Source organism: Saccostrea cucullata, unplaced genomic scaffold (assembly GCF_032062105.1).
Source record: "Saccostrea cucullata isolate Sc308-1 unplaced genomic scaffold, CSIRO_AGI_Scuc_v1 ctg2015, whole genome shotgun sequence".
In the NCBI taxonomy this organism is placed as follows: Eukaryota; Metazoa; Mollusca; class Bivalvia; order Ostreida; family Ostreidae; genus Saccostrea; species Saccostrea cuccullata.
The window spans coordinates 96,256-123,565 of NW_026940845.1; the positions used below are offsets into that span (position 1 = coordinate 96,256).

General features: G+C 32.6%; 1 protein-coding gene across 1 annotated transcript; it reads right to left on the reverse strand.

Annotated features, from left to right (window-relative positions):
* Positions 1 to 2,737: 2,737 nt before the first annotated feature.
* LOC134256432 (beta-1,4-N-acetylgalactosaminyltransferase bre-4-like) lies at positions 2,738 to 26,151 on the reverse strand. Its single transcript, XM_062739079.1, has 7 exons — positions 26,006 to 26,151; positions 24,496 to 24,728; positions 5,581 to 5,768; positions 5,048 to 5,170; positions 3,153 to 3,257; positions 2,864 to 3,008; positions 2,738 to 2,743 (listed from the first exon to the last, which is right to left on the reverse strand). Exons 1-7 carry the CDS (start codon positions 26,094 to 26,096, stop codon positions 2,738 to 2,740), a joined length of 891 nt encoding a protein of 296 aa, XP_062595063.1. The 5' UTR covers positions 26,097 to 26,151.
* Between the last annotated feature and the right edge of the window lie 1,159 nt (positions 26,152 to 27,310).

The following is a 27,310-nucleotide window of genomic DNA, read 5'->3' on the forward strand; positions in this document are numbered from 1 at the left end:
CAATAAAATGCTTATGAATTTCACTCATGAAAATTTGTTTTAAATAGATTATCAAACATAAAAATGTTTACGTCAGATACCCACGCTTTAAGTTAGCAGCATGCAATAAGTTGAAAATCGTTCTACAAAACTACTAGTAGGTCAACCGGAAATTGAGTGGATTTGGTATGGACACTAAATCACCGGATGATTAGTGGACTTTTACGAGAAGCACTGACTTTTACAGTTGACGAATTAGTCTTACATTAGGACAGTTTACGGGAGCTCTTTTACGATATAATAATTTAGCTTAACATCTAATTCAACGAAAATAATGGGCTATTTCAAAGCACAGATAAGTTGTCCTTGAAGAAAACGACAACCATCCTACCCTCAAATCCAGACCTTCACAAAAAAGTGCCCCTAGCACAATTGCCATGACCACTAGAAAGGTTTTCTTTTCTATTATCAATTCTGTACCTCCGTAGATGTGAATGTTTAAATGTCCAACTAAATAGTCAACTGTAAAAGTCAGTGCTTCTCGTAAAAGTCCACTAGGCGATATGATAGTCAATGACTGTTTGTTATTTGATTTATAACTCGGGGACTACTCCTGTTGCAACCTCATAAACCCGACCAATAGTAATCAAAAATTTCATATCTGGGCAAAAATGGTGCGCAATGCACAGCTGGAAATTGCTTTTCGGACACGAAGGTCATTCAAGGGTCTCTTCATGATAAAAAGACATTTGTCAATCCCACTGTTTTGGAAAAAAAATGTATGTTATATACACTAGCACAGATCCGGCAAATGTTCAATCCACAAATAAGAATTAACAAGTGGTGTGTTAGCAATTTTGTCTACTGTAAATAATAATATTATCTTTAATATAATCTTGAATGAAAAATATACACCATGATTTCATTAGATGAGGTTCACACACTGCATCAGTGTATGTGGCGATGTGTGATTTTCTGTGCCTAATACTCCTCCTAGTACACCATGTACATTTTGTAAAAGATCTATATTACAAAACACAATAAAAGACATATTCTGCTTTTCATCAGTAATGTATCATATCAATTCTGCTTTATGACTACCAGTATTATAATAATCTTTATTTGGAGTTAGATAAAACCCGATTAACCTTACGTCTTCTGCTGTTTGAAAAAAAAATTGTAAATCGAACTCAGCATTCATTTAGCCTGTGTTACAATGAAGCGCATTGAAGTGGTAAAATTTTCCATTTGGACGAAACGTTCTGAGTCATGTTTTGAACGTCAATTATAACATAACGACACGCCCATTTCTTTATAAACGAGAAAGGAATATTCGTCGTAATATTTTGGGACACTACACTTTCCGCGACAAGCAACATGAGTTACACTGAAATGAAAGATTTTTAAAAAGAAATTAAGAGCTATGTAAAGAGTTCCCGCTTATGTAAAACACGCATTGAAACGAATTTGTACAAAATTATGATTTTATCATGTATATTGGAGTTAGCATAGCGCATGTATCAGTCGAACACGTGCTTACTCGGTGTTTATGTAGACCGTCAATTTCATTGGCTATTATATCTATGTAATACCTGTTCTACAGATATTCGATTGAAACATTTGACCAATTAATCCTTTCTAAAGAAATGGGCGTGTCTTAAGATACAATGAAGCGCATTGAAGTGGTAAAATTTTCCGTTTGGATGAAACGTTCTGAGTCATGTTTTGAACGTCAATTATAACATAATGACACGCCCATAATTTTAGAAACGAGAAAGAAATATTCGTCGTAAGGTTTTAGGACACCCCACTCTTCGCAACAAGCAACATGAGTTACACTGAAATGGAGCTTTAAAAAATTAGAAGAGAGAGTTAGAGATTCTCCGCTTCTGTAAAACACAAATTGCAACGCATATTTGCATATTTTTGAATTTATCATGTCTGTTGAAGTTACCAGAACACATGTTTCGGTCGAACACGTGTTTACTCAGTGTTTATTTAGACTGTCAATTTGATTGGCTATTATATTTACGGAAAACCTGTTCTACAGGTATTCGAATAAACAAATTGACCGTTTTATCTATTTCTAAAGAAATGGGCGTGTCATCCTATGACAAACAACCGGTTTAAAAGATAGCTCAAAACGTTCCATTCGAACAGAAAATTTTACCACTTCAATTCGCTTCATTGTAGCTCAAAACGTTCCATCCAAGCAGAAAATTTTACCACTTCAATGCGCTTCATTGTAACATTGATCCATGGTAACAATAAAAAAGTTAAAGGCTCTACGAAGGAAAATAAATGTAAAATTCGTTTATTTTATTAGTACATATTTAAAATGATCCGATTTTTTGAGTAAACTATATTTGATGATGTTGAAAACAACCCCTAAAGTGAAAACCATGTCTAGAAAAATTACCGGGAAATCTTTCTCAGCTTCATTCGCTAATTTTTCACTGTGACGTTGCATACGATAAGGTCGATTTAGAACTATCCGACGAGGCTCATATATATTTCTTTGCGGGTAGACAGTTTATAGATGTGTTGGATTGTAGACAGTTGACGATTTGTATGATTACGTTTGTAGACAATTAGAGATGCGTGGTTCGAATGAACGTTGAAGACATGCATATTTTGTTTATTAAAATTAAAAAAGATGTGGCTGGTTTGCATGTTGTTTGGAAAAAAAAAAACAGCTAGGAAGTGGTAGTCTGTCTGCTGATGTTTGTTGGTAGAAGTTGGACACAAAACACCTTCTTTACTTCTGAAGAAAATTTATAATAGATTAATACATCTATAAGAATTCATCAATAGCTGCATCTGCAAGTCAAAAATTGGAGCACGCGTTCAAAAACTTTTCAAAAATGAATAACAGTTGACTTACATGTATACTCATAACTTGGGTTTCGTTAATGGACACGATGATTCTCGTGTGTAGTTGTCGGAACTCCATTGCCAGTCTATTATATAGCAGTTTATTGATTCCGTCATACTTATATCTTCTTTTCCCTGTACTTACTAAATTATGCCTATAAAATTGGATGTTAAAGAATTTGAATTCCGATTCTCTTAAGGCTGTAAAAATGGGATTTCGAAAAAAAAACACCACTAAATTACCGTTTTGAGCGAGTGAGAGAAGCATGATACTAGTATTTTGGTAAAGAATGACTTGCCTTTTTTTATTTGCCTTGTTGCCTGCATTTTTTCGGTGTTTGATCATTTTGTACCTGGACATTGCCATTGGATATCTTGATATATTAAATCCATGATGTACCAACCTATAATGATACTTCAACCTGTATAAATAGCGGTACTCCGATTTTCACAATGCAATGAATTACAATGATACATTAACCTTTGTTATACAAATCTTTATTGATACAGAAACCTTTATTGAGAAATCAAGTTTATTTTGCGATAAATAAACTTTATTTTTATGCCCCGCCATGAATATGGCCGGGGCATATAGTGTTTGTCATGTCCGTCTTCCGTCCTTCTGTCCCTCCGTCGCACTTTGCGTTTAGCTCAGTTCAAAGCTCAGTTTCAAAGAAACTATCCAAGATATTTACATCGAACTTCATAGGGTGATAGATATTGATGAGAGCTATGCAACAGCCTCATCTCATCATTTTTTGACCTTGAGCTTTCCTTTGACCTTGACCTCACTTTTCTTAAATGGGTGTTTAGCTCAGTTTTACCATTCGAATTCAAGATAGTGTTATCAAACTTCATATGCTGAGACATACTGATGAGAGCCATTAAATTGCATCAGCATTTTTGACCATGACCTTTCCTTGACTTCACTTTTCTGAAATGAGTGTTTAGCTCTGTATTAAAGATACCATTCAAGATAGTGTTATCAAAATTCATAGGCTTATACATACTGATGAGAGCTATTCAACTGCATCAATATTTTTGACTTTGACCTTGACCTCACTTTTGTTAAATGAGTGTTTAGCTCCGTTTTAAAGATACCATTCAAGATTCTTTTTATCAAACTTCATATGCTGATCCATACTGATTAGAGCTATTCAACTGCATCAACATTTTTTTACCTTGACCTTTCCTTTGACTCTGATCTCACTTTTCCTAAATTAGTGTCAAACTTCATATGCTGATACATACTGATGTAAGCAATTCATCTGCTTCAACATTTTTGACCTTGACCTTTCATTTGACCTTGACCTCACTTTTTAATTGTGATTAAGTCAGTTTTAAAGAAACCATTCATATTTTTCAACTTCATATGCTGATACATACTAGTGAGAGCTTTTCAACTGTATCAACATTTTTTTTTATCTTGGCCTTGCCTTTGACCTTGACCTCACTTTGCTTAAATTATAGGCAATTCAACTGCATCACTTTTCAAGATATTCTGAAATTTCATACACAAATTCGAACTTTCATGTTGCATTACTGATATACCCTCGGCGGGGCATTCATGTCCTATGGACATATTTCTAGTTTGATATATAACATAATTTTACTAATAAATAACCTATATTTGATACACAAATCTACACTTTGATACACTTTACTAAAACATCAACCTGCACTGGGTAAGCAACATCAGGGGGATATAGTACATGTACTTTTGAAAATGTTCATGATTGAAAAGGCTGGCCGTTCTCCCCTCTCACATTTTGTTGCAGTAATTTGATCAACTCAGTGTGTTAATATAAAAATAAAATTTGGTTATGACAGAAGTTGGCACCTAAACCTAATGGGAATAAAATGCTTTCTTCTAAAACCCTTTATTTGCACCATTTCACCTTTAATTTTATTTTGAAGAAACAGTTGAATTGACCATTGTAGGTTAAAAATAACTTAACTTTTGTGTATTACTAGTATCACGATGTTTTTATAATATTTTGTGTTATACAAGATCTTTTCAACGTAACATAAATCTTATAAAACCATTTTTAACAGGATATATCAACCCTCCGAATTAACCGTAAAATACAAAGCATAGCAGGATCCTAACCTTCTCCACAAACCTTAAAATACACGACAGGACCCCAGCCTTTTGACAGGAACAAATTAAGACATACTGTGACCCGTTCCTTACCTTCTGAACATGTCATCGTCCTCCCCGCCCCAACCAAAGAACTTGTTGGAGTGTCCGTTCACTTTCTCAAAGTGTTCTCGTTTTAAGGCAGTCACTCCACCAAACAGGGTGACATAAGGTAATCTAAAATACATTAATACGTATGATTAATTAAAAATTTGGTGGCATATAGGTTTTGATCTGTCTAGCTGATTGGCTGTTTGTCGAAGTACTCTAACATTGCTTTTAACTTTTAAAGGCTTGTTTGTGCAAGGGCTTTCAAATTTACATTTGCATTTCTTGTGAAAGGAACTTTCTTTAAATAACAACATATTTTCCCTCTTGATCTTTAGCAAGGCGTTTTGCAAAATTTTACTAAACTTTAACCATGGTCATATCTTTTGAATGATTGGAATTATGCTTTGATATTTCAAAAGTCCTAGTATTCCACGTGTATAAGACTTTTCTTTGGGTATGACCATATTCATTTTTTTACCTTGGCCTGTGGATTACCTAAAAAAAACAAACCTTTTTTCTTGCCTTGCATCACATACCTATATTTGAATTTGTCCACTGCACATGACAAATGACGAGGACTTCCGATACAGTCGTACATAATGCGATCATTCTCTGGAATCAAGTCAACATCATGAAAAACGAAGCAGGTGTAGTTGTAGAGTTTGATAGATTCGGCGTAGCCAATGTTCATCAACATCGCCCTATTAAACTGTGTACCATTTATCTACAAAAAAGGATTGCTCCATTCATTTTCCAAATATTGTATAGAAAGTTTTCCATAATTAAAAAATATTTAAATTAGATATTTGATTTGTAATCCAAATAAAAAGTGCAATATATAAGATTCATGCCCTTCTTTTAAATGAAATTAGGCAAATTTGATGTAAAAAAAAAATTAAATCGTAGAAAGATGAAGTATACCGGGGGGGGGGGTTATATTTTCATGATTTTCAAAAATCATAGAAGATAGATGACCTTATTCATAAATATACAAATCTAACATAAGTCTACCATAAAAGAAACTCAGAATTTGTAGAAGGTAAACGGTCTGGTGTATTCTGTACAGTAAATATATTTTGAAAGTACTGTTGTCACAGTTGTTGTTATCATTTTCCAGCAAGCTCACAATTGATGATATAAAACACATTTCAGTATCATGATGCTTACTTAAAATTCTTCCTCATCCAATAATGGACAATTTTCTCAGTTGCAAAGTATATATGTAAGCAGAGTAACTAACATTATCACAATAGGCTTACTCATAGAACCTGGGGATGAGTCTCATTTGGCATTAAATATACATATATATATATAGCTTACTATAGAAAAACAAAGCTACTTTATTTATGTGCCTCCACAGTAAATATTTGTACTTCTGATTTTCTTTCGCTTGTCAGTAGTATAAGCAGCCTGGATGGGGGTCAACTGAGTGCACTTTTTATGCAAATGACGTAGAAAATGCTGAATTCTGACTGGTCAGCGGGATAGGCAGGTCAACTGAGTGCACTTTTGGCCCTGGGGGACAGCCGGGTCAACCAAGTGCACCCCCTGGGGGATAGGGGAGTCAACAGAGTGCACCCCTGGGTCTGGATAGGGGGTTAACTGAGTGCACTTTTAGGGCTGAGATCTGGAAAAACTTATTTTGTCAGATCTCAGGCTTCAGATCTGGAAAAACCCAATTGAAGATGTGAGATCTCAGGCTTGAGATCTGGAAAAACCAATTTGAGATCTCAGGCCGTTTAGGCCTGAAATCTGGAAAAACCCAAGACTATGAATACACAGACTTGGCAGCGATTCAAATCACAGCAACCTATGCATTGTGACGTCATAAACTTGGCAGCGATTCAAATCTTGATTATGACGACACGTTAGTCCTTCACAGCCTCGGTGGCTGGTTATTTTGACACAACAACACAAAATTACACAGCCCTGAAGACTTCATGTAAATAACTGTATGGTCCTATGGAATTCAGTACTTAAACTGATTTTCAGCCATTGTTCTTCCAACAAAGTTCTGAACAGCTGAATCCTGGATCAGGTCAGATGTTATTTCACTGGATTATTTAATGAATATTACTATACTAAATATAAACATGGTTATCTGGTAAGTTTCACATATATTTGTTTATACATTTTCTATGAAGGTAATCTTTGTATTTATCCATTATTACTGTGTTATATACCTAATGTGTATAACATTCATATAAACACTGCCATGTTTACCCTAAAATACACTAGGACACTAAGAGGTCCTCAAAATGCTGATAAATCCTTTAGCATGAGTTATGATATATTATCTCACATTCCTTTTGTTGGATCAGTATTCTAAATATTCTTATGAGGAGCCTCATAGCATATCTTATAAAATCCAAATTCTGATACATGCTTTTACAACAACTAAAGTGACGTTCTCAGTTATTATTTTCCTATGAATCTTTTATCACAGTGACCAAATGAAGGATATTTGACATAATCACTCAGATCATATTATGCCATTGAATCTTATCTATTAGATCTATTAGTTCTTTTTTATGAAACATGCAGAATCTCTTGTTTTATTTGTCACTCATACTTTTACATTCTGGTGCAACAGTGGCCCAGTGAAAGTGGCAAAAACTCAGTCTGAGAATCTCTGTAAATTTATAAAATGTGTACCCCCCCCCCCCGTTTTTTAACCTTCATGTATATACATCAGTTATTTATTAAGTGTAATTGGTTATATATGTAAAGTTCTGTTTATATGAATGTAAATGTGGTATTTATCCTCAGTTCATGTGATAATCTGCATGTAACCCAGAGTGCATTTAATATTTCTATGAAAGGGCATTCTATGATTGAATTTAAATAAGAAAAAAATGTTTACTAAATTTTGGTTAGATACAATTTGCTATCTTTTACAAGTCTGTCCTGTTTGTCTAAAAATTATTGATTCACTTCAGTGTAAAATGAGGTTAATTGTTTATCACTGAATATGTATGATTTTCCAGGATCAGCGGAGATGTTGTTTCACTGGATTATCTACTGGATAGACTTATTGGGCATATAGTTGAATATCTGGTAAGTTTGTCTTGTTTTTTTTTGTTTTTTTTCATTTCCTATGGTCATCTTTGCATTTAACCATGATTATATGGTTTATATATTACAGAATATAATTGTTGTGTAATACTTATGTGATCTAATGTCTCTAACAATGATATAAGCATGCACAGCCTTAATTAGCCTGAAATATATTAAGGGATCTTCAGAATGTTAGTAAGACCTTTTGCATGAAATATGATATGATTTCATAATTCTTTATGTCGGTCACCCATGGAATTCAGAATTACTAAATGGTGACCAAAGAGATATTTACAATGTAATAAGAAAAAAGTAAGAATTTACAAGAGATTAATCCTAAGTCATTTACTTTTTGTTTTGTTTCAAAATATATGTGACATGGCATACACATAGTTTCATTTTTTACACTTTCCTTTCTTAGTAAAGAGCTTTTGAAAAAAGTTAGGACTACATGTTGTACATGCTTGTAATTTTTTTTGTATACTGTACTGACAGGTATTTCAAAAATTTGAATCTGCTGTTGAAGGCAGAGATTTTAAGCACCGCCTTCAAAAATATCTGGTTTGGGTACCCCTGTCAATCAAGTGCATGAAAGTCCATCATTGGATGCTGGAACTTGATTGACATTTACTTACTGATCCCTGTGTATACCCTGTATACCTTGTATGGGACTCATGGGGAACTTCAAATTAGCTTTTGATTCTTTGATGTTTACCAAACAATGGTATAGAGAAACTGCATCACTATGAAAATTGTTAGTTTGATAATGTAAACCTTTAGTATTTGATAGAATTATAAAAATAATATGCATTTTTTTCTAAAATAACCTTTGGTATATAAAACTTTCTTTTTCGAATTAAATTTTGATATCAATTTTAATATGCCAATTTTAAATCATTATAGTAAACCTAAAGTGGAAATGTTATTGATAAAGTTCAGAGCAGCACTGTGTGAAATAATTAAAATCAAAAACATTTATAAATGTTTCTAATCATGGGTCACTATATTTTCCTTTTTTATTCAGATAAGAATTTACAAGCAATCTTTTTTAGCATGTTTCATATGACAAAGACTTATTAAGATTAGGATAAACCTAGATAATTTTTATGAAATGTACTTTTAAAACATGGCTTTCTTTTTATTTAATAAATGGGATCCTAGGGATGAATGAATTTAGTCAAATTTGGTTGTTACATGAGTTGTTTTTTTTTTAAATTATCACATACACCAACATCTAAAATAATCTTTGATGAAATTAGATATTTGAATTAATAGCATGATATCAATATATTTTTTTAAATGGAAAATAAAGCAGGAAACCTTTTTACTACTACATGTAATTTAAAATTTCTCAAAATCCCCAACACAGGTAAAGTTTGACATCTGGGTATTTCACTGTGTATTAAATCACTTCCTGTGTATAGGGATTAGGAGACAGATGGCCACAGGTAGACTGCTAGCCCCAAGGCATTCACACCTGTACAGAATAAGCCCCTCCCTCACCTGGAATTTACCACCCGGTAAAAAATCTTTGCCTTTAAGAAAAAAAGTCTTTTAATGTCTAAATAATTACTCTGATTTTTTGTTATATCAATAAAGTAATTAACAAGTGTTTTTCTAAAGACAACATGATGTACTTTTTTCATCTTGAGTAAATGTTAAAGACATTTTTACAGTATTTTTTAGAAACAAATATTTAGGTAATTGTTCAAAACAAACATTTTCTTCCTTTTTGGCATTATATTTAAACGTGCATTGTTTCATGTAATATTGTGTGTCATAATAACATAATGGTTTTCTTTCTACAGTCATCAACATTGAAGGTATGTTTTGTTCCTGGACCATCTATAATCAATTCTCTATCTGCTCTTCCTTTGGAAATACACAAACAATCAACCAACATAGAAACAAACAAACTTTAAGGTAAAGTTTTAATGGCATACAATTGTAACTTTCATTTTTTTACTATGCATGTTTATACTTTGAAATTAATTAAATTGATAAGTAAAAGATATGATTTTGTAAATCAAGAGATCTGGTTGGTTCATGGTCATTATAAACCAAATTGTTCTCCTTTAGAAGAAGAGCTCCATATAAAGATATAAAAAAAATGATCAAATTTTGAAGCTAAAATGTATGACATTTTTCTTTGCCAAATGATTGTGAACACCTTAAGATAGCTTATCTAAAAACTAAGTTATACATGGCTAATTTATTAACCCCCAGCTTCCTTAATAGCATAGTTGGTAAAGATAGAAAGTTTTATCCCCAAGTGCTGATGGAATCTAAAATTTTCATTGAATATTTACATTTTACTACAGGGAAAGAATACTATAATGTGGCCTATCAGGATGAACAGTGAATAAATCTCATTGACTCTCATGACTATGTCTAAAGGCTGTAACCTTATAGCTAATGTAAGATGATCTGATTGCATGGAATTAGAATTTCTTGGTGTTTCTATTACCCAAAATCTTCTTATGAGTGCATGTGGACCTTCTGTTGTTTTAATATACCTTGAAACATGACACTTTATTCATTAAAGGTACTTTCAGTATCATTTGTATCATTTCTATGAGCTTTTATTCTTTCTATTCATAATCTAGTAATTAATTCCACCATTATATCTCCTTTTACCTCATTAATATGTATGCTTCCAAAATCTTAGATCTGTTTGTATATTGTCTTCAGAGTGTATATCACAATCGTGACCAAAAGTCATTTTAACAAGGTCAAAGTCACAGCAAATGGAAGTGAGAACATTTTTTTTATCAGAATACACAATTTTGTAATGAACAAACACTGAAAATTCACTCTCATATATAGGCTTAGTATCCTCCAAGAGTTCAGTTTGGACTTCCTTCATTAATCCTTGTCTCTTCACCTCTATGAGGTTAAAATCCTATGTCTATAACACTTTTTTAACAACTGTTTTCTCTCTTATCATCTTTAAAATGAACTTCCTCTCCAGTCAAAGGTCTTACAGGGTAATCCAGGTAATTCTTACCCTCTTTTAGTAATTTATGGTTATATTCTTCATAGGCTTCTTCTGCAATCAAGGGTCTGTCTATGTAATCTCTGACATCACAAGGCTCATCCTTTTTGGGCATAATTGGCTATATTCTTCATGAGAAATGATCTCAGTAGCGTCAACTCTTTTTATTTTAATTGGTAAACCTCGTTCTACATCATTTTCTGTAAGAACTCTCTTACCAAACTGAATTTTACTTATTCCTTAACTCTTTTCTTTTACTGGAGGTGTTACCCATACTTTTGAAAAGTCAAAATCTGATGTTACATCTTGTGTTTATAACCCTTTTTTGTCTATGTTTAAAATTCTATTAATCTTATATTGCATATCAATTTTTCAACTAAGATTTTCTTCCTCTAAGGGTTCTCAATGGGGAACTCAGTAAATTATGCAGAGACTAACAGAATGCAGTATATCCTCTCCTAGAACACTGATACAAGAAAATAAAACCGGAGATGGATGGAGGACTCAAGAAGCACATGAATAAATTTGATTCCAAACTAAGTCAATCATGATGATCATGAATTGTGGTTCACAGGATGAGAAAGAAAGGACCCAGGATTGTGCATCTTTCTATATCCTTTCCCCTTCATATCCTTCATATGCTGTCATACAAAACAATAGATGAATTGTAGTCATTTAAAAACTGAGGTGTAATAAAATCAAAGTATTGAAAATTTGATTTTCTAATAGTATGAGATCTTCAAAAAACTAATTCCCACAGATTTCAAAGTATCCAAATATAACTTTTAATTTGTCCAGTACAAATTGAAAACAGTTGTTATGTAAGACTTTTATACATTGAATCCTTTATTTTTCATCTTATTTCTACAACCCCCTAGAAATTGCCCAGATATTCAGAAGCTAGCTTTGGTGTATTTATCACTTTCCTGGAATTTTAAATGTTTTTTTTGTGTATGTATCATGTCCTATTTTAAATTTAAAATAGGTCTCAAAAGGACCCCCCATAAAGATGCAAGTGTCCCTAATCTGTGATTTAAAATATCTTGAATATCTTTATCATCCCATCTTTATCATCATTTTGTCAAGGTCAAAGCATGAGATTATTGAGATGATTACTTTGACAATAATTTGTAACTTAAAAACTTCACATCATAAGTATACAAATGAAGAATGAATAGGAGATTTCTATAGATTTTTTGGATCATTTTTCTCCTGGGTAAAAAGTTAGTTACTGAGATTACTGATATGAGTCTTGAAATACAATTACTTCAACATTGTGTGATAACTTATAGACTTTATAAAAATTAGGTGCAAATTCTTAAGAAAGAATTAAGATATTAATCAAATGTACAATGTCCAAGGGTGTTTATTTAGCTATTAGTATGTAATATCTTGGGTTTCTGTAAAAATCTTCACTACATAAATAAAGACCGGATTAATATATATTTTGAACTATGATGAAGGAAATAAAAGGTTAAAAGCTCTCCCCTTTCATGCCCTTCATATTCTGTCATACACAACAATAGATAAATTGTAGTCATTCAACAAACTGAAGTCTAATCAAATCAAAGAATTGATATTAAGATTTTCTGGTAGTATGAGATCTTCAAAAAAAAATTCCACAGACTTCAAAATATCTAAATATAACTTTTAATTTGTCCAGTTCAAATTGAAGACAGTTGTTATGTATGGTTTTTATACATTGGATCCTTTATTTTCCATCTAATTTCTACAACCCCCTAAAAATGACACAGATATTCAGAAGCTAGCTTTGGTGTAATTTTTTACTTTCCTGGAACTGTACATACATTTTGTTTGTTTGTGTGTTTGTCCTATTTTGAATTTAATAGGTATCAATAGGACCCCCCATAAAGATGCAAGTGTCCTATAATCTGTGATGTAATAATATGTTGAATATTTTTATCATTCCATAAACTTCATACTTACTACACATGGAGTGGTTGGAGTAATACACTCAGTTGTACAGGACAATGTTCAAGGTCAAAGCATGAGATTTTTGAGATAACTACCTTTGTCAATAATTTGTAACCTTCAAACTTCACATCTTAAGTGAAGAATGGATAGGAGATTTTCTATAGATTTTTGGATCATTTTCCTCCAGGATAAAAGTCAGTTACTAATATTACCGATTTGAAATATTTCAATATATCCTCGAGACTATATCTGCTATGTTAGGTGGAATGGCATACTCTTTGGAAAGAATTGAAATGTAATTCAAATATACAATGTTCAAGGGTATTTCAAAGAATATAACCAAGTTATACCTTAGAATTCTGTAAAAATCTTATCACTGCATAGATAAAGACTGGTTGGAAAAATATATGTTTTGAATTAAGGCCAAGGAAAAAAAGGTCAAGACTGTGGAATGATATGACTTTTATTCAAGTGGTGCAGTACAGTAACTCTGGTGATTTACATACCTTCAGTCATAAATAGATAGGCATGGGGAAGACTCCTATAGATTTTGAGATTATCATTCAAAAGTATAGAAAGGTTTTAAGTTTGAATGATGCAATGGCAGCATATCATTTGCTTGTAAATTTAAAAACAAATCCAACCATATACATCTTTGGATGATTACTGTTGAATTTTATCAATTCCTGGACTTTCGGTCTTAATATCATCCTTTAATTTCTTTAAAATTTCAATGATTGTCTTTTAGTTTCAGTTGAATCAGTTTCTTTTTGGCATGTGTAAATGGCATCATCCAAAGAAGTTCATATAAATTTTATATGTAGGAAAGAATTTTTCATCACAGGGAAAGAAAGAGATTGTCTTGTATAATGTAATGCATTGGTACACAAAAATCTCTTCCAATTTCTAACAGGTTTCATTTTTGTTTATATGGAATGCCAAGTTCTGTTGATTTCAATTTTTTTGACCAAAGACAAACTGGTAGAGTAGTAAATGTACATGATGTGTCAGAAAAGCATGTGGAAACCTGTTGACTTTATCGTTTCTGATTAAATCAAATTATGAGTTTCATCTTTGTTACATTGTAAAAAAAAATTCTATATAGGGCACAAACTAGAAAGCTTTAAAATTCTGAGTATCAGGGTTTAACAGTACATAACAATTCCAAATGATTTTTGGACGCTTTTTATGTATCAAAAAGACAAAACAGAATATTTGTTCACAGATGTTCTAAAGGAAAACAAGCACAAAGAAATTATTTGTTATGTTCTTTATGTGATTCATGTAAAATGTATTTTGAAAGTGTACCATAACATTTATCTTTTGCATAAATACATTTTTTTTGCAGAATTTTTCATAACTTTGAACAAGAGGCCCAGGTGCCACAGCACTAACCTGAGCACACCGGCTAGGAAAAAGCAAATATCAGATCAGAAATGAAAGTTTACTGAGGTTAGAGGGGGGGGGGCTTAAATTTCAACCCCCAGGGGGCCTTGATTTGAACAAACTAGAATCTACACTACCTGAGGATGATTCCATATAAATATTACTAATCATGGCTTCGAAATACTTGAAAAGGAGATTTTAAAAGATTTCCCTATATATTCTTATGAAAAACTTTGATCGACCATTTTGGCCCCACCCTACCCCCGGGGGTCATGATTTGAACAAATATGAATCTACAATACCTGAGGATGATTCTACATGAGTTTCATCTTTCCAGGCCCAGTGGTTCTTAAGAAGAAGTTTTTAAAAGATTTTTTCCTATATATTTCTATGTTAAACTTTGATCAGCCATTTTGGCCCCAACCTACCCCCGGGGGTCATGATTTGAACAAATTTGAACCTACACTACCTGAGGGTAATTTCACATGAGTTTCATCTTTCCAGTCTCAATGGTTCTTGAGAAGAAGATTTTTAAAGATTTTTCCTATATATTCCTATCTAAATCTTTGATCGGCCATTTTGGCCCCACCCTACCCCAGGGGGTCATGAACAAACTTGAATTTACACTACCTGAGGATGATTCCACATAAGTTTCATCTTTCCTGGCCCAGTGGTTCGTGAGAAGATTTTTTAAAATTGACATTAATTTTTCTCTAATTCATAATTATCTCCCCTTGGAAGAGGGCATGACCCTTCATTTGACCAAACTTGAATCCCCTTCACCCAAGGATACTTTGTGCCAAGTTTGGTTGAAATTGGCCCAGTGGTTCTTGAGGAGAAGATGAAAATGTGAAAAGTTTACGACGACAACGACAACGACAACGACAACAACGACGATAGACAAAGGACAAATTTTGATCAGAAAAGCTCACTTGAGCCTTCGACTCAGGTGAGCTAAAAAGTAGTCTTATTGTATAATATGGTTAGCTTAAAATCTTGAAGACTTTAAAGTTGTACATGTGTATGATGTGTTACACATCTTACATATGTAATCATTCCATTTCAGGGTATTCAGCATATATTGTGGTTTTGTCTTAAATTTGCTTGCTTATGTAATCAATAATTTGAGAATACTCAACTCAAATTAGGTAATGCATGAGAGAATAGGCAAGAAAATCAGGTTTAAAAATGTTTCCACTACAAAGGAGTTAATTAATATATTTAATCTATAAGTACATCCAGTCTATACATTAAAGGTATTTTTGTATGAAATAAACTTACATATGAACATTTTATTATAAATGTAAACATTACTTTAACCAGTTTTAAAAAAATGATTAGATTCAGTGTCAGTATGTTATTTCCTAAAAAATAAATGAGAAAACAAAAAATTTTATTTGAGTCAGTTTTTTAATGTAAATAAAAAGCATTGGAAGTTGGGAATATTTCACAAAGTTGATTGAGCATAATTCTCACTAGGACAGTTAGAGTATTATGATTTTACCCTAACAGAAACCATTTCAAATTTTAATATACAAATCATGTTTAGTCAGGCAGTATATAGTTTACAATTGTGAAAAAGTAAATGGTATCTATATTCAGGGTCAATACAAAGGTCAAAAAGGAATGAAAACAATATTTCTTTTTATGTATTAAACTTGACGGTTTTGTTGCAATAAATTCACTGTGTTCATTTTCTGTTTTCTTTTTATGTATGAATAGCCCTAACCTGGGCAATCAAAATACAAGAAGTAAATAAATTATGTCAAATGATGAAGGTACACAACAGAAAATTACATGAACTGAACAGAGAATTCTGAGTTTCCCTCAAATATGGCCGCCAGGTGATGTAAATTTAAAAAAAATGTGGATTCATCATATTATGATTGAGACTTGTACATATTATGAATGGTGAGCACAATGAAATTTAGAATGACATTACATTGATTCAATTATGAGAATTCATACAATCAAAATGGAGGAAATATTTTTCTTTATAGGCATAAAGTAGCAAACACTCACCAAATTCATCAGAATTTTACTCTTTGAAGAAAAGGAACCTTACTTGCTTTGTTGAGTTGACATTCCTATTTTGTCTTTGGTAGGTAGACTAATGGTTTTCCTTGCCTATATTGAGAACTTTTTATTTAAGAGCCCTCAGATTGTCCTGATATTTTGGTTAAAATAACTGCATGATATCAAATAATTTGTTCATACAAAGGAATAAATGATTTCCAGGTTTCTTTTTTTAGTCAGATTAAATAGTGTCCAACTAATATATCCAACATACAATACAATATAATCATCCAAGTCACACAAAGGTAAATAAATGACCTTATTAAGGTTTTACTCAAAAGGTTAAAGTGAGGAGGACATCTGCTATATTTAATAGTTTGGGTAATATTCATCAAACTTCATGGATAGGTTATTCAAAAAAGCTTCATTAATTTTGATTTTCAGGTCAAAGATCAGCACAATATTTGCTATACCATTGTTGATCATGAATATTTAAACAACTCTATTGATTTTTCAGGTTAAAGGTCAATGTGTTCCTGCTACAGTAAAACATTATTATAAGGATATCAGAGTGATTTGTTTATTTGTAAGAATTTAGTTATAAAATCTTCTACTCTTTCTATAATATATCAGTGAATGTGCTCCTTTATTTTAAAGAATTTTACAAGCAAATCATATACTGACTTCCAATCCTTAAAAACACAATATATATTGAATCTTGAGATTCAGAATTTCAGACTTCTAGGCTTTGAGACTTTAAGGATTTCAATCTTAAAAACTTACAGACTTTCAATCTTTAAAAACATTCAGGTTTGAGGACTGAGTATTTTAATATTCATTTTGTATATCTTGTCTTTTATGTCATTATAATTACGATTAATCCTTAGTAATTCAAACTTTTCATATTTGTAAAACCAGAGTGGAAAAGTACAGTGTTTGTGTAATCTTCTTAATGTTTATCTAAAATTACTGATTTTAATACAGTCAAATATAATTTTTTGATGATCAAAATTTCCAACTGAATTCAAAGTCAAACTGCCTGACCTATATATATATTATTATAGAACAGAACTTAGCATTCCATATAGACAAAAATGAAACCTGTTAGAAATTGGAAGAGATTTTTGTGTACCAATGCATTACATTATACAAGACAATCTCTTTCTTTCCCTGTGATGAAAAATTCTTTCCTACATATAAAATTTATATGAACTTCTTTGGATGATGCCATTTACACATGCCAAAAAGAAACTGATTCAACTGAAACTAAAAGACAATCATTGAAATTTTAAAGAAATTAAAGGATGATATTAAGACCGAAAGTCCAGGAATTGATAAAATTCAACAGTAATCATCCAAAGATGTATATGGTTGGATTTGTTTTTAAATTTACAAGCAAATGATATGCTGCCATTGCATCATTCAAACTTAAAACCTTTCTATACTTTTGAATGATAATCTCAAAATCTATAGGAGTCTTCCCCATGCCTATCTATTTATGACTGAAGGTATGTAAATCACCAGAGTTACTGTACTGCACCACTTGAATAAAAGTCATATCATTCCACAGTCTTGACCTTTTTTAGCTCACCTGAGCCGAAGGCTCAAGTGAGCTTTTCTGATAACATTTTGTCCGTCGTCCGTTTGTCCGTCCGTCCGTCTGTCACACTTTTCTCCCCTGAACTCCTCTTACATTTTACTCAGCAGCCTAATCATCTTTTGGGAGACGGTTGGTGGTGTCATGCAGATGTGCAGTAAGGTTTCGGAATTTTGATTTTGCCCGGGGGGGGGGGGTCAAATGGGGGTCGAAAAATGACGTTTTTTTATGCAAAAAGCCCCGTCTTCCCTGAACTCCTCTTACATTTTACTCGGCAGCCTAATCACCTTTTGGGAGATGGTTGGTGGTGTCAAGTAGATGTGCAGTAAGGTTTTGGAATTTTGATTTTGCCCCGGGGGGTCAAATGGGGTCGAAAAATGACGTTCTTTATGCAAAAAGCCCCATCTTCCCTAAACTCCTACTTCATTTTACACATTGGCCTGATTCTCTTTTGGGAGAGTTCACTCTTTTGAAATTTTGGTAAAACATCAAGGTCAAGGGGTAAAAAATCATAGCATGTTGGGAAACATCTTGTTATGGGTAATGTACACGTGAAATGTGAAAGTCGTATCTCTTCTCAATCAAAAGGAAATACAACATTATTGAAAAGTAAGTTAAACTTCAAGGTCAAGGTCACAGAGTCAAAAAGTCAGGATACATTTGGAAAGGTCTTTTCACAGGTAATATACATGCATGTATAATATGAATGCCCTTTCATTTATAATTATCTTTTAAAATGATCAATTTAAAACAATTTGTTTATGACAGTAGGTCAAACTTCAAGGTCATGGGTAATAAAAATCATAGTGTATTTAGAATGGTATTGTCCCAGTTAAATACTAATACACATGTTTAATATAGAAGTCCCGTGTCTTCTCATTCAAAATATATGACCATGACGACCAAGGTTAAATTTATTGTGACAGATGGACAGACTGACAAACAAATGAGATTTAATGTCCCCTAGCTTTAGCGAAAATGGGGGACAGTAAATGTCCTTGCTGTTCTTGAGAAGAAGATTTATGTTGGAAAAAGTCCCCTGCATATTTACATGTAAATTGGTTGAAATTGGCCCAGTGGTTCTTAAAAATTAAGAATGTGAAAAGTTTGCAGACAAACAGATGGACGATAGAAAACAGTACATTTCAGAAAACAGTATGCTTGTAAATAGTTAATCAAGGTGGTTTGGGAAGCAAAATAAAGCTAAACTGGTATATCTATAATTCATCCGCAGAGCTTTGTATATTTTAATGCACAACCTTTTCAGCTCTTATAATAATTATTTTTAAAATATTCATATCACCATGTCTGATTCAAGGGAGAACTAGAGATATGACCAGAAGTATATCTGTTGAATATAAAATATGTGCATGTATACTGTGTTTTTCTTAGTAATTTGTTTGTTTGTTGTGACAGTAACTGTTATGGCAGCTTTTGGCAAAGGTTGAAGTTTCTCAAATGTAAGTCAAACTCCAAGGTCAAGGTCAAAGGGTCAAAATTGTTGGTGTCAAAGGGAAAGTCTTGTCACAACGGAATACACATGTAAAATAAGAGAGAAATCCCTAGTACTTCCTCACCTGTTCAAAAGTTATTGCCAAGGTTAAAATTAAATTGGGTTCAACTCTAGGGTCAAGGTTAAAAATATTTATACCTGTTTAAAGTTCACAATGATTACACATGTTAAGCATGAAAGTCCTAGCACCAACTGTTCAAAACTTAGGCCAAGTTTAAGGTATTTTTCTTGTAAAAGTGGGTCAAACTCCAAGGTTAAGAGATCAAGAGTTCAAAATTGGTGGTACCCATTAAAAGGTTTTGCCAAAAGAAATTTACCTATGAAATATGAGCGCCGTGTGTATAGCCAAATCCACTTAAAACTTATGGGCAAGGTAAAAGTTTCTTTGGACAAACAAACAGATATAAACACAGGAAACAAAATATGTAAATATAGTCAAATGGAAAAATTTTCTACTATTATGGAGTCATAAGATCAGGTACAGGGAGTCAGTGGCTAGGGAGATCAGACCCCCCCCCCTCCCTATAATTTGCAGTTATTTGAATAAGACTATTTACTGAAGAGAATAAAAATGACTTTACATCCTCCCCCTTAGAAAACATGGACCCCACCATCATTGTTTTTATTTTTTTTTATTTGCTTCTCAGGAAATCTTGGGCTGGATTTTTTTTGACTGAGGTGTGACACCCCCCCCCCCTTTCCGAAAAAAAAAATTCTGGATCTGTGCCTGTATATACTGAATGTCCGCAACGGGAGATAACTTGACAATGTGGAATTTGTCGACTGTGGCATGCGATGATCTTTGACCCTTTTTGAACTTCAATCTAACCATTTGCATTTATCTATTTTTATGCAATCTATACTAAATCTTGTACTTACCGATTGTCACAGGTCTTGTCAACGAATTCATGAAATATAATCCATATAATCCAATTAAAACACAAATGATTTTAACTGACCACACTGCACCGTCAGCATACATGTGCTAAATAATCTCATTCGGCAAACCTTTGCTGATTCCGTCGCCTTCATTAGATGAAGTATGAATCGGCCGAGGTGTGCCGAGTGGTGATATCTAAAAATATGATAATGGATGTTCACACGTAAAACTGTTTAGTACAAGAGCAAATTTCAAACTATCATAATAAACGATGTTTTCACATAACTTTGCCATCTAGGTCTATTTTAAAAAATGTGTGAGAGAGAGTGTGTGTGTGTGTGATGGTGGGGGGGGATGAGAGATAGGCATTGACAAATTAATTGGGTTGTATTTTCAATGGGGTTTTTTTCCTGACCAAATACTAAAATCAGTTTGCACATTTTGATAAATTCATCAAAAACGCTTTGTACTAAAATAATATTTTATGTCGTTGAGAAAGTGAATTTAAAAATTCCAAATTATGGGCAAAATATTTATCGGAATCTAATTAAGTAATTTACTTCATTAATTAAAGTCTGTCATTTCAGACTGGTAATGAACTAAGTATACAAAATACATATATGAGGCTCATAGATCATATGGTCACCTGAAAATTTTATGCTCAATTTGACGAATACATGTACCGTGATAATTATAGAATTATTTTGACTTTTTCCTTGGAAAGTCCAATATGAAGGAGTGTGTATTTAGAGGCAAACACCTTAGTGCGGGTATTACTGTCTCATGACACCATCTAGTTACTAGATTATTAATAGAAAGAATAAAAGCTCATAGAAATGATACAAATGATACTGAAAGTACCTTTAATGAATAAAGTGTCATGTTTCAAGGTATATTAAAACAACAGAAGGTCCACATGCACTCATAAGAAGATTTTTGGTAGTAGAAACACCAAGAAATTCTAATTCCATGCAATCAGATCATCTTACATTAGCTATAAGGTTACAGCCTTTAGACAAAGTCATGAGAGTCAATAAGATTTATTCACTGTTCATCCTGATAGGCCACATTATAGTATTCTTTCCCTGTAGTGTAATGTAAATATTCAATGAAAATTTAGAATCCATCAGCACTTGGGGATAAAACTTTCTATCTTTACCAACTATGCTATTAAGGAAGCTGGGTGTTAATAAATTAGCCATGTATAACTTACTTTTTAGATAAGCTATCTTAAGGTGTTCACAATCATTTGGCAAAGAAAAATGTCATACATTTTAGCTTCAAAATTTGATCATTTTTTTTTATATCTTTATATGGAGCTCTTCTTCTAAAGGAGAACAATTTGGTTTAAAATGACCATGAACCAACCAGATCTCTTGATTTTTTACTTATCAATTTAATTAATTTCAAAATATAAACATGCATAGTAAAAAAATAAAAATTACAGTTGTATGCCACTAAAACTTTACCTTAAAGTTTGTTTGTTTCTATGTTGGTTGATTGTTTGTGTATTTCCAAAGGAAGAGCAGATAGAGAATTGATTATAGATGGTCCAGAAACAAAACATACCTTCAATGTTGATGACTGTAGAAAGAAAACCATTATGTTATTATGACACAATATTACATGAAACAATGCACGTTTAAATATAATGCCAAAAAGGATGAAAATATTTGTTCTGAACAATTACCTAAATATTTGTTTGTAAAAAATACTGTAAAAATGTCTTTAACATTTACTCAAGATGAAAAAAGTACATCATGTTATCTTTAGAAAAACACTTGTTAATTACTTTATTGATATAACAAAAAATCAGAGTAATTATATAGACATTAAAAGACTTTTTTTCTTAACAGCAGATTGAATTTTTTGAAATACCTGTCAGTACAGTATACAAAAAATTACAAGCATGTACAACATGTAGTCCTAACATTTTTGAAAAGTTCTTTACTAAGAAAGGAAAGTGTAAAAAATGAAACTATGTGTATGCCATGTCACACATATTTTGAAGCAAGACAAAAAGTAAATGACTTAGGATTAATCTTTTGTAAATTCTTACTTTTTTCTTATTACATTGTAAATATCTGTTTCATCACCATTTAGTAATTCTGAATTCCATGGGTGACCGACATAAGGAATTATGAAATCATATCATACTTCATGCAAAAGGTCTTACTAACATTCTGAAAATCCCTTACTATATTTTAGGCTAATTAAGGCCGTGCATGCTTATATCATTGTTAGAGACATTAGATCACATAAGTATTACACAGCAATTAAATTAAACCATATAATCATGGTTAAATGCAAAGATGACCATAGGAAATGAAAAAAAAACAAAAAAAAAAAACAAGACAAACTTACCAGATATTCAACTATATGCCCAATAAGTCTATCCAGTAGATAATCCAGTGAAACAACATCTCCGCTGATCCTGGAAAATCATACATATTCAGTGATAAACAATTAACCTCATTTTACACTGAAGTGAATCAATAATTTTTAGACAAACAGGACAGACTTGTAAAAGATAGCAAATTGTATCTAACCAAAATTTAGTAAACATTTTTTTCTTATTTAAATTCAATCATAGAATGCCCTTTCATAGAAATATTAAATGCACTCTGGGTTACATGCAGATTATACATCACATGAACTGGGGATAAATACCACATTTACATTCATATAAACAGAACTTTACATAACCAATTACTCTTAATCAATAACTGATGTATATACATGAAGGTAAAAAAAAAGGGGGGTACACATTTTATAAATTTACAGAGATTCTCAGACTGAGTTTTTCCCACTTTCACTGGGCCACTGTTGCACCAGAATGTAAAAGTATGAGTAACAAATAAAACAAGAGATTCTGCATGTTTCATAAAAAAGAACTAATAGATCTAATAGAAAAGATTCACTGGCATAATATGATCTGAGTGATTATGTCAAATATCCTTCATTTGTTCACTGTGATAAAAGATTCATAGAAAATAATAACTGAGAATGTCACTTTAGTTGTTGTTGGATTTTATAAGATATGCTATGAGGCTCCTCATAAGAATATTTAGAATACTGATCCAACAAAAGGAATGTGAGATAATATATCATAACTCATGCTAAAGGATTTATCAGCATTTTGAGGATCTCTTAGTGTCCTAGTGTATTTTAGGGTAAACATGGCAGTGTTTATATGAATGTTATAAACATTAGGTATGTAACACAGTAATAATGATAAATACAAAGATTACCTTCATAGAAAATGTATAAACAAATATATGTGAAACTTACCAGATAACCATGTTTATATTTAGTATAGTAATATTCATTAAATAATCCAGTGAAATAACATCTGACCTGATCCAGGATTCAGCTGTTCAGAACTTTGTTGGAAGAACAATGGTTGAAAATCAGTTAAAGTACTGAAATCCATAGGACCATACAGTTATTAACATGAAGTCTCCAGGGCTGTGTAATTCTGTGTTGTTGTGTCAAAATAACCAGCCACCGAGGCTGTGAAGGACTAACGTGACGTCATAATCAAGATTTGAATCGCTGCCAAGTTTATGACGTCACAATGCATAGGTAGCTGTGATTTGAATCGCTGCCAAGTCTGTGTATTCATAGTCTTGGGTTTTTCCAGATTTCAGGCCTAAACGGCCTTTTTCCAGATCTCAAGCCTGAGATCTCACATCTTAAATGGTGTTTTTCCAGATCTGAAGCCTGAGATCTGACAAAATAAGTATTTCCAGATCTCAGCCCTAAAAGTGCACTCAGTTAACCCCCCTATCCAGACCCAGGGGGTGCACTCTGTTGACTCCCCTATCCCCCAGGGGGTGCACTTGGTTGACCCGGCTATCCCCCAGGGCCAAAAGTGCACTCAGTTGACCTGCCTATCCCGCTGACCAGTCAGAATTCAGCATTTTCTACCTCATTTGCATAAAAAGTGCACTCAGTTGACCCCCATCCAGGCTGCTTATACTACTCTTGTCAAAGACTTTTGCTTGGTAATGCCACCTTCCCCAACTGAAATTGCTTCCTACGGTCTTGATAGGAATGCTACACAACTCACTTGTTCTATGACATAAATCCCATAATCCAGCTGTTGTCTCTGTAGAATCGGATGTAGGTTATGAAGTAAAATCCTGAGGTGTTCCTCACGATCCCTAAAAGGAATAATGATCGCCACACGCTCGCGGGAAATACATTCATACGGAGTATATCGGCCTCCTGGCTTGACAAGAGGGAACAGTTTGATCAATTCTTCATAGGGTGGTGCACTTTTGTATGTTTCTAGTTGCCCCACTACAAGTCATAAAATTTTAAAGACTCACAATTTCGCTAGATATGTACATCGAAATACTTAACTGTAGCCCAACCCCAGCTTTGGGATTTAAACATTTTGAAACTACAATATATAATCAAATTATTGAAAGAACTGAAAGCCGGGCTTTAAATTGCTAGAGTAACTATGTTGTCTGATCCGAAATTAGTACATAGTTTTCCTTTTGCCACTGATTTTTAACAGGTTGAACTTGTATGATTATGGTTTCAAACAATATCCCGTATACCAGTAATTAAAATTAACAGTCCATACCCAAAGATATGTTATGATTTTAAAATTAAATAAATAATATTTCCAAGAAATTATCGCATATTTTCTATTCAATAAGCATTTTTTCTCATAATTTAAAAATTCAGTCTTCAAACAGTTAAAATAATGCACATGTTTATATTTTTGACATTCTTTTAGTTTCAAACAAGCAGTACTAGTACTTTTATCGCCAACTACATGTTGAAACACTGAATACATGTACATTGTCAAGCGACTTCACGCATTCTAAAAATTCCAATTCACTATAGTATTAATTTGCTAAAAATCAAAACAGAATAAAACCACTATCCTAACATCGACGAAAACGATATGAATCATGAAACTCTTCAACAATTTCAACATTTCGAAAATCCCACGCTATTGAAAATACATGTAGTTCGCTTACAATATGCATTCAGCAGAGTATGTGTACAAATTGTTATATCACGATTATCCCAATAAAGCAAATATCTAATTTCTCTTTCAGTTTGAATATCAAGCAAAAAATATTGATCATTAACTTTTCCAATGATTGTGATGTTAAAAATATTTGTTTGAATGTCGTCTCGCAATGGGACTATTTTGTTTATCGGAAGCGTCTGCTTTGACGTTGTTTGGTTTTTTTGTTTACTGTGCTAATTATAGTAAGACAGTCGATCATGATGCCTAGAGCCAGACTTTGCTTTCAGCAAAGCCCGGCTAAAAAATCATTTTACTGCCTACAATAAATAGTTTACTTACCAAGATATTGTAAACTGACTAATAGAACACAACTGCCTGCCCACAATAAATATTGCACTTACCAAGACCCGGTGAACTATTAGAACACGTTTGTTGCTCACATTAAATATACTTACCAAGACGTGGGAATCTAAATGAACTTATTTGCCTGCTCACATTACATAGCGTACTTACCAAGATCTGGTGAACTAATAGAGCACATTTTAATAGACTGACATTTTTTGTCAATATTAAATACAGAACTCACCAAGAGCAGGAGGACTTATAGAACACACCCTGACTGGTTGACACTCACTGTCCAGAATTCTCTGAAGGTCTTTAATGGTAGCATTCACCATCCAGTCACATTCATTTTGGGACGCCGCCAAAATCAGAGTGAAATGAAGAAATATCCCATTTTTTCAAAACCTCGTATGATTTTAACAATCTGTAAGTGCCTTGTTTTAGAAAAGATACACTTATTGATATTTCTAACAAAACAAGAAAGACTACAGCATACACACAAGCACGGAAAATATTTCCACGCGACAAAAGTGCCTCGTCCTGCCTCATTTCAAGAGAAAACTTAACATTTCAGGATACATTGTATAGCAACTCCTGTACAGTAAAGAAAAATATAGTAACATAGGTGACATTGTAGCTTATCTCTAAAACTTTCCTCATCACCACAAGAAGGTTCAATATACTATCCAGATAAGGACAAATACTCAAGGCTATAGTGAGCCATTCCATTCCCAAAGATATAAAGTCTCTTAAGGTAGGACACAATAGATAGGCCAAATTTTCCTCAAACTTTGATATTTTGTTCTAGGATACAAAATCTCTCTTTATATATGATATGAGAATAAATTTCAACCATAATATTTTTGCCCCACATAGTCTAAATATGGCCTTTCAGACCCCCGTAAGAAGATTGTGAAATCAGACATTCGACAAGAGCATTAGCCTTATTTTAGAATTATCTAATTGACCTATTGCAAATTTGTGTCATAATTTTAATAAGAATAACCTTTTTGTTACTTTATATCAGTAAGTCATATTGATACTGGGAAATTTGAGTAAAAATATGAAGTAAAAATAGAACAAACATAGTGAATTGAAAATTCACATGTAAATATCCGACAGTTTAAGTTTTCTTTAGAGAAAATGTATAATTCAATTTTTACAAAAAGTCAACAGAATGATTCAAATGGATCTTAAAATAAAATGTGTAAAAATAAAGAAAATGGCAAATGTGGTTTCAGATATTTTGGCGAATTAAAAAAATTCAATGGCAAAATAACTAAAAGATTCAGTAGATGACGTCACAATATATGACCTTTGACCTCTTGATATGACTTTGACCTTCGTAGTACATAAAGAATGGAGACTCCTTATAGATGCGTCCAATATTAGGCTCTCACGATTCAATGGAACAAATGTTTTCCTGCATTTTATAACAGACTATTACATGCTTGTTTATTGCGCTTAGATAGCGTAAACACATTCCAACAAGTGTAGTTAAACCTACTAATATCTAGGATTCTTTTTTTTTTTCACAAAATATGACGCA

Excerpts from the sequence above, each read along its gene's own strand:
- LOC134256432 (XM_062739079.1), bottom strand. The coding sequence starts at position 26,096 with ATGGTGAATGCTACCATTAAAGACCTTCAGAGAATTCTGGACAGTGAG. Across the intron at positions 5,171-5,580 it reads GTGGACAAATTCAAATATAG|ATTACCTTATGTCACCCTGT; the intron begins GTATGTGATGCA and ends AATGTATTTTAG. Across the intron at positions 3,258-5,047 it reads GACGATGACATGTTCAGAAG|GTTGGTACATCATGGATTTA; the intron begins GTAAGGAACGGG and ends GTATCATTATAG.